The sequence below is a fragment of the Cebus imitator genome, unplaced genomic scaffold, assembly GCF_001604975.1.
Source record: "Cebus imitator isolate Cc_AM_T3 unplaced genomic scaffold, Cebus_imitator-1.0 Scaffold599, whole genome shotgun sequence".
NCBI classification, from domain to species: Eukaryota; Metazoa; Chordata; class Mammalia; order Primates; family Cebidae; genus Cebus; species Cebus imitator.
The window spans coordinates 233,562-241,943 of NW_016107914.1; the positions used below are offsets into that span (position 1 = coordinate 233,562).

The following is an 8,382-nucleotide window of genomic DNA, read 5'->3' on the forward strand; positions in this document are numbered from 1 at the left end:
AAAAAAAAAAAAAGGCGGGGCGCAGCAGTGGCTCATGCCTGTAATCCCAACACTTCGGGACTTTGGGAGGCTGAGGCAGGTGGGTCATCTGAGGTCAGAAGTTTGAGACCAGCCTGGTCAACATAGTGTAACTCCATCTCTACCAAAAATACAAAACATTAAGCTGGGCGAGGTGGCTCATGCCTGTAATCCCCGCACTTTGGGAGGACGAGGCGGGTGGATCACTTGAGGTCAGGAGTTCGAGACCAGCCTGGCCAACATGGTGAAACCCCATCTCTACTAAAATACAAAAAATTAGCTGGACATGGTGGTGCGCACCTGTAATCCCAGCTACCTGGGAGGCTGAGACATAAGAATCACTTGAACCCAGGAGGTGGAGGTTGCAGTAAGCCAAGCTCATGCCACTGCACTCCAGCCTGGGCAACAGAGCAAGACTTTATCTCAAGAAAAACAAAACAAAACAAAACAAAAAAATTAGTTGGGTGGTGGGCACCTGTAATCCCAGCTACTCGGGAGGCTGAGGCAGGAGAATCACTTGAGCCCAGGAGGCAGAGGTTGCAGTGAGCCAAGATCGTGCCACTGCACTCCAGCCTGGGCAACAAGAGCGAAATTCCCTCTCCAAAAAAAAAAGTGATCAGGCACAGTGTCTCATGCCTGTAATCCCAGCACTTTGGGAGGCTCAGGCGGGCGGATCAGTTGAGGTGAGGAATTCACGACCACCCCAGCCAATATGGCAAAACCGTATCTCTGCTAAAATACAAAAATTAGCTGGGCGTGATGGCTAGCGTCTGTAGTTTCAGCTACTTTGGAGGCTGAGGCAGGAGAATCGCCTGAACCCAGGAGGTGGAGATTGCAGTAAACCGAGATCATACCACTGCACTCCAGCCTGGGTGACAGAGTGAGACTCTGTCTCAAAAACAAACAAACAAAAAGTATCTGTATATGTAGATCACTTAGCATATTTTATTATTATTATTTTATTTTGCTTTTTAAGACAGAGTCTCATTCTGTCTCCAGGCTGGAGTGCAGTGGCGTGATCTCAGCTCACTGCAACCTCCGGCTCCCGGGTTCGAGCAATTCTGCTTCAGCCTCCCGAGTAGCTGGGATAACAGGTGCCCACCACCATGCCCAGCTAATTTTTGTATTTTTACTAGAGATGGGGTTCCACCATCTTAGCCAAGCTAGTCTTAAACTCCTGACCTCGTGATCCACCTGCTTTGGCCTCCCAAATGCTAGGATTACAGGTGTAAGTCACTGCGCCTGGCTTGTTCTATTTTTTGAGACAGTCTTGCACGGTCCACACCATCACCTGGGCTGGAGTGCAATGGTGCAATCTTGGCTCACTGCCACCTCTCCTTCCTGGGTTCAAGTGATTTTTCCGCCTCAGCCTCCCAAGTAGCTGGGATTACAGTTGCCCACCACCACGCCCAGCTAATTTTTTGTATTTTTTGTAGTAGAGACAGGGTTTCACCATGTTGGCCAGGCTGGTCTCGAACTCCTGACCTCATGATTTTCCCACCTCAGCCTCCCAAAGTGCTGGGATTACAGGCATGAGCCACCGCACCCAGCCTATTTTATTTATTTAATTTTTTGGGTACAGTCTTGCTCTGTTGCCCAGGCTGGAGTGCACTGGCATGAACTCAGCTCACTGCCACCTTCGCCTCCTGGGTTCAGGCGATTCTCCTGCCTCAGCCTCCCAAGTAGCTGGAACTACAGGCGATAGCCATCACACCCAGCTAATTTTTGTATTTTAGTAGAGATGAAGTTTTGCCATATTGGTCAGGGTGGTCTTGAACTCCTGACCTCAACTGATCTGCCTGCCTCGGCCTCCCAAAGTTCTGGGATTACAGGCATGAGCCACTGCACCCAGCCTATTTTGTTATTTTTAATGGCATATAAAGTGACATTTTGATACATCTACATAATGTATAATGGATCCATCACCTCAAACATTTATCATTTCTTTGTGTTGGGAACATTCCAAATCCTTTCCTGTAGTCTTGAAAATACACAAGAAATGACAGTTAACAATGCTCACCCCACAGTGCAGAACAGCAGGGTCCATTCGTGCAATGAAGCTGGGATTTCGTATTTGTTATCCAGCTCCTCCCAATCTTTCCCTACCCTTGAATCTTTCCAGCTTCTAATACCCACTATGCTTCTATTTCCATGAGCTTGATTTTTTCTTTTTTTTTTTTTTAGTATTTCACATAAGGATTAGTGCATAAAATATTTATCTTTCTGTTCCTGGCTTATTTCACTTAACATAATGTCCTCTAGGCTCATCTATGTTGCCACAAATAACAAGATTTATTTTATTAGTTTGCTTCTTTGAGACTGGGTCTCACTTTGTCTCCCAGGCTGGGGAGTGCAGTGGTGCGATCACAGCTCACTACAGCCTCCACCTTCCAGGCTCAAATCAATCTCCCACTTCAGCCTGCCAAGTAGCTGGGACCACAGGCATATGCCACCATACCTGGCAAATTTTGAAAATTTCCTGGAAAAACAGGGTCTTGCTATGTTGCCCAGGCCGGTCTCAAACTCCTAGGTTCAAGCGACCCTCTCACCTTGGCCTCCCAAAGTGCTGGGATTACAGGTGTGAGTTACTGCACCCAGCCAATAGGCTTTTTTCTTTTTTTTTCGAGACAGAGTCTCACTTTTTTGCCCAGGCTGGAGTGCAATGGCATGATCTCGGCTCACTACAGCCTCTGCCTCCTGGGTTCAAGTGATTCTATTGCCTCAGCCTCCCAAGTTGCTGGGATTATAGGCGCCTGCCACCACACCTGGCTAATTTTTGTATTTTTAGTAGGAACGGGGTGTCACCATGTTAGCCAGCTGGTCTCGAACTCCTGACCTCAGGTTATCTGCCCGCCTTGGTCTCCCAAAGTGCTGGGATTACAGGCGTGAGCCACCATGCCTGCCAATAGTTTATTTTTAAATGGCTCGATAACATTCCATCATGAATATATACCACATTTTCTTTATATATCAATCCACTGATGGACACTTAGATTGCTTCCTTATCTTAGCTATTATGAGTAGTACAAAGGCACAAAGAATCTACATTGGGGAAAGGATAGTCTCTTCAATAGATGGCCCTGGGAAAACTGGATAAGTATGTGAGAAAAATGAAACTAGATTCCTATCTCTCACCACACACAATAATCAACTCAGAATGGATTAAAGGCTTAAATTTAAGACCTGAAACTATAAAACTACTAGAAGAGGCTGGGTGCGGTGGCTCACACTTGTAATTCCAAAACTTTGGGAGGCAGAGGAGGGCGGATCACCTGAGGTCAGGAGTTCAAGAGCAGCGTGATCAACATGGCGAAACCCATCTTTACTAAAAATACAAAAATTAGCCAGCCGTGGTGGTAGGTGCCTGTAATCCCACCTACTTGGGAGGCTGAGGCAGGAGAATCGCTTGCACCCAGGAGGCGGAGGTTATAGTGAGCCAAGATCATGCGACTGCATTCCATCCTGGGCAACAGAGTGAGACTCTGTCTCAATCAATCAATCAATCAATGAAAATAAATACATAAATAATAAAAATAAAACTACTAGAAGAAAATGAGGAAACGCTCCAGGATATTGGTCTGGGGAAAGATTTTATGCCAAGACCCCAAAAGCACAGGCAACAAAAACAAAAACAGATACATGGGAGTATATGAAAGTAAAAAGCTTCTGCACAGCACAGGAGCAATCAACAATGAAGACACAATATGGGAGAAAATATTTGCAAATGATTCATGTGACAAGCATGTTTATTTTTGAGGTGCAAAGTCCATCTGCCCTCCTGCAATTTAGGCCCCAAATGGGTGGGGCAGGGTCTGATTCCTTGCTCTTCCTCAGGTGCCAGTGAAGCCCTGCTCAATTTCAATTCAATTACATTAAAGCACAAAGCCAGCACTTCTGCTGCCTATTACCATTCCTGTTTGCTATTTCACTTCTCAGGCACGTCCTGGGGCCCACCTGAATCCTCTTGGGCCTCATTCTCAGCCTTCTTGCTTTGGGGTTCCATTGCTGAGGAGGACCACCAGGCCTGGCATGTGGGTGCCCCATTGCCCTCTGAAGCGTGGTGCTGCCACACAGGAACCACAGCCCTCACTCTCACTCCACATGTCCTTGCTTCACACAAGCCTGCCATCTCAGCAGGGGGCACCCGGACTCCTCCTGCCTCCTCCTCCCAGTCAAAGAAGCTTCAGGGTCCAGGGGTGTGCACACAGTAGCCCCAGCATCTTTGCGGAGCAGCCATAGACAGCATCATGTCTGCCCTGGCTTCCACTCTTCCATGACCAGCTTCCCATTCCATGTCCTGGATTATGTCTCAAACTCTTGGCCAGACTTAAAGTGCCATCCCCATGCAGCTTCTTGAGCTCAGGCCCAGTTCTGTACTGGAAGGTCTTTGCTCACTGTGCCTGGCCACTGCCCTTGACTCAGCTGTCATTTCCTCTCGGGCACTTCCCCTTCAGCTCCTAACTCCAGCTGAGGTACAAGGTGAGGCCCCACCTGGTGTCTACAGGTCCTTTCCTGCACCCATCTAGGACCCCATGGCACCCATGCCAGCCTGACCCTCTTGCCTGCCAGCAAGCAGGTTGGAGAGCTGGAACAGTAGTCAAACACTGTCAACCTGACCGAGGAGGAACTCCAGGGAGGGCGTGGAAAGCAACTCCTGTTTCCGGATGCAGGGGCTCAGTCCACTTGAACCAGGGCACGGCTGACAGTGACAATGTAATCAAAGCACCTGTCCAAAACCCAACGGAGCTGGCTACCACACAGCCTAGCTTCCCTGTACCTTTGAACAGCCATGATCCTTATTATGTGACACTCAAATCTCGCCACAGCTTCCCAGGGCCTGGCATGGGAAGGCCAACACCTCAACAGCATGGGACCCTGGATCTGGGGTCTTTCAGGGAAGCCCTGGAAAGCCTGACAGTCTCCTGGCTAAGGGCCCAGACTCTCCTGCACGTGTTCAAATAGCAGGCACTGACACATCCAGGCCTTTAGCATTTATGACAACTAGTTATGTCCCCCCATGACCTTCCTTGCTGTCTTTCTGCAGATAAGGGGACACCGTGTGGGACACCCCAGCAGGAAAAGCTAACCTGGGCCAGACGGATGTGCAAGCAGCGAGGAGCAGCGACGTACACTTGAATTTTTTAAATTAAAATTAATTTGGCTTCTGGACTGAATTCAGGCAAGGCCCTTGGAAACCAGCAGCTCAATTTTTTTGTTTGTTTTTTGGGGACAGGGTGTTGCTCTGTGGCCCAGGCTGGAGCACAGTGGTGCGATCTCAGCTCACTGCAGCCTTGAACTCTCTGGCTCAAGCCATCCTCCCACCTCAGCGTCCCAAGTAACTGGGACCACAGGCGTGTGCCACCATGCCTTGGGGTCTCGCTATGTTGCCCAGGCTAGTCTCAGGCAATCCTCACACCTCAGTCTTCCAAAGTGTTGGGATTACAGGCGTGAGCCAACGTGTCAGGCCTTAGTTTTCTTATTTACCATGGGTGGGGAACTTGGGGACGTAGAAGTGAGATAACTAGCCACGGTCACAAACAACAGGTGGTAGCACAGACAAGCAGGAATTCTTCTTTGGCCTTTCTCAAATGGATACTTCCAACTGCATGAACTAAAACACAGAGGATTGCAAAATACATGTAATATGTTGAGAGGAGACTTAAAAAATATTGTTGAAAATGTGAGAGACAGTGATGTGTGCTTCCTTACTAATGCGTTAAATTACAAGGTCTTCCAGCAGGACGCTTAACTTCAAAGTAATAATTCTGCCTGTCGGTAGATCTTGTAATTTAATTGAACTTCTAGGCATTTACAACAAAAGCCACAGGCTCTGACAGGACCTGTCTATCCATTTATAGTGGTGACTACAGCTCCCGGGCAGTAGCTTGGGCCCCTGCGCTGCGGCCTGCGCGTGGCAGGGAGGATGCCGCCGCCGCCGCCGCCACGCCCGGGCGGCCTCCTGGAGGAGGTGGAACGAACGAGCGACGCCGGGACCCACCTCCCGGGGCTGCGGTGAGCACTTACAGTATTGGCGCGAAAAGGCCAGCAATCACCATACGGGTATTTCGCCTCGCTCGCCTCGCTGGGGGAAATTCAAATCTCCGATAAGGGCGGACCCGAGCAGCGCGGGTGCGCCTGCGCGCGGGGCGGGGCACGGGGCCTGGGAAGCAGGCGGGGCGGGGTGACGCAAAGTGACGCGAGCGCCTCCCGCGCCCGCCTGGTTCGGGCGCCACCGGTCCGACTGCGGGCCCCTCGGCGGTGGGGGCGGCCGGGCGCGTGGCGGTCTGAGGCACGCGGCCCAGCTCAGTTTGCTGCGGCGCCCGCGGAGGTCGTGGCGCTCGGGGGCGGGGCCGGCGGCCTGGGAGCCTGGGAGCCTGGGAGCGGGCGGACGCTCCACCCCTGGGCGCCGGCGCTCGGCTGCGTCGCCTCCCACTCTCGCCCCGCCCCCGCTTCCCCCCGGGGCGCGCCTTGGGCCACCTCCTGCGGCTGCTGGGTTTGCAGAGCGGGAAAAAGCTCGCTCCCCGGCCGGAGGCCTGGCTGTGGTGACTCTTCGCCACCCCCGGCCACCTGCATGCCCCTGTCCCCACTGCTGGTTAAAGGCAGTTCCTCGGGCGTGCGTCCCTTCAGCGACCCCAGAGACAGTTCCCAAGGGGGGCGGGGCCGAGTGCGTCGAAGGGGTTATAACTCTCATCCGGGTATTCCGGAGATACCGCCGCCGCCATCTTTGTTTTGTGCTGACAGTCGCTATTGACGCCCGCGGACGGCCGGGCGAGGGGAAGTGGCAAGATGGCGGCTCCCAAGGCGGAGGCGTGGAGGCTCGCTGGGGGGGGGCTGTGGGGCGGGGCGCGCCTGCGCCTGCACCTCACCTGAGCGCGGCTCCAACCCTAGCCCAGCGCGCGGCCGCGCCGACCCCCACCCCCGCCAAGAGGCAGCGCAGGGGTCCTTTAAGAGGCTTCGGCCCAGCGGTTAAGAGGTGCGAGGGCGGGTGGGGGAAAGCGGTGACGTCACCCGACTCCGCCCCCTCGCCCGACCGCCGGCGCCGCCGCCGCCATGTTTAGTTGTTACTTCTTCACACAAGATGGCGGCTCCCAGGGAGGAGGCATGAGCGCCCTACCGTTACCGCTCCTCCTGCCGTACAGTTGCCGCTTCGGGGCCTAACTCTGGCTCCTTGAAGCGGTTCCTGTGGGAAGGAGTCATAAGGAGGGAAGTGAGGATCGGACACTGCCTTGAGTTTGGTTTGCAGTGGAAGAACTGACCCAGGAGGAAGAGAATAGGGGGCAACGGGGAGCTAGTCTCAAGATGGCGGCTCCCAGGGCGGCAGGCGCAGCTTGAGCTGCAGAGGCGGACTAAGGGGAAAGGTGCGAGACCTCTAACGGCCTTACGGCGCGCGCCTCCAAACGGCCCTCGGGAGCTCGAGCTGATTCTGCCGGCCTCCGGCGCGCCTCCATTCCTTAGGTGTGTCGAGGCTGTTTCGGGAGCGGCGGCTGCACTGAGCGCTGGGCGGGGAAGCGGGACGGTCTCAAGATGGCGGCTCCCACAATTGTGGTCTGAGCGCCGGCGGGGGTGCGACGACCGCGGCGCCTGTGGCTCCTTTCCACCCGCCCCGGAAGCCGGCCAGTCCTGGGGACTTGGGGGTGTGGGAACCGGGCCGGGGTTCCGCCATTTCCGGCGGGGGAGGGCTACGACTGAGGAAGGGAGGAGAGAGAGGCGGCTCAAGATGGCGGCTCCCAGGGCCTCCCGCCCGAGCTTGTAAGCGGGAGCGCCCGGGCAAGTAGTTGGGGCGACGGGACTCGGCGGCCTCCAGCTTATCGAGCCTAGGCGCTCGACAGTTTTGGGCAGCTCTTGAGGAGACGAGGTGAGCGAGAAGAAAAGGAAGAGCCAAAGGGAAGGAGAGCAGTTAAGATGGCGGCCTCCATGGAGTCGTCTACCGCTGTGTGAGGAACCGCTTCTCCGTTAGAGCTGCCTTAGACGAAAGGGGGTGTGTGAGAGGAACTGAGGGGCTCCCTTCCCGCTCGTTGACTTCTCCCACCCGCACCCTTTCCCGGAACTATGGCTTCGGCCGTGTCGCCCGCGAACTCGCCAGCGGTGCTCCTGCAGCCCCGCTGGAAGCGAGTTGTGGGCTGGTCGGGTCCGGTGCCGCGGCCCCGTCACGGCCACCGCGCCGTGGCTATCAAGGAGCTCATCGTGGTGTTTGGCGGCGGCAACGAGGGAATAGTGGACGAACTGCACGTGTACAACACGGGTGAGTGCAAAGCCCGCTGGGTCCTCGGCACTTTCCCTCTCTCCATCTCCTTCCTCTCCCTCCTCTTCTCTTCCTCCCGCCCTCCCTCCATCTCCTCCCTCCCTCCCTCCCTCCCTCCCTCC

The 8,382-nt window shown here is 54.3% G+C and overlaps 2 protein-coding genes across 8 annotated transcripts in view; one reads left to right on the forward strand and one right to left on the reverse strand.

Moving 5' to 3' along the window:
* Positions 1 to 6,348, reverse strand: part of TMEM187 (transmembrane protein 187) — a 10,026-nt gene extending 3,678 nt beyond the window's left edge. Inside the window, exon 1 of one of the 2 annotated variants that reach the window (XM_017516669.2) lies at positions 6,043 to 6,348. The gene's annotated coding sequence lies outside the window, so the exon portion shown is untranslated. The remainder of the gene's footprint in view (positions 1 to 6,042) is intronic. The other variant, XM_017516670.2, reaches the window with a different exon arrangement.
* A 731-nt stretch (positions 6,349 to 7,079) lies between these two features.
* HCFC1 (host cell factor C1) overlaps positions 7,080 to 8,382 on the forward strand; it is a 24,403-nt gene continuing 23,100 nt past the window's right edge. For 5 of the 6 annotated variants that reach the window (XM_017516660.2, XM_017516662.2, XM_017516663.2 and 2 more), the window contains exon 1: positions 7,080 to 8,260. In XM_017516660.2, the coding sequence (XP_017372149.1) occupies positions 8,068 to 8,260 (193 nt within the window). In that variant the 5' untranslated portion in view covers positions 7,080 to 8,067. The remainder of the gene's footprint in view (positions 8,261 to 8,382) is intronic. The other variant, XM_017516661.2, reaches the window with a different exon arrangement.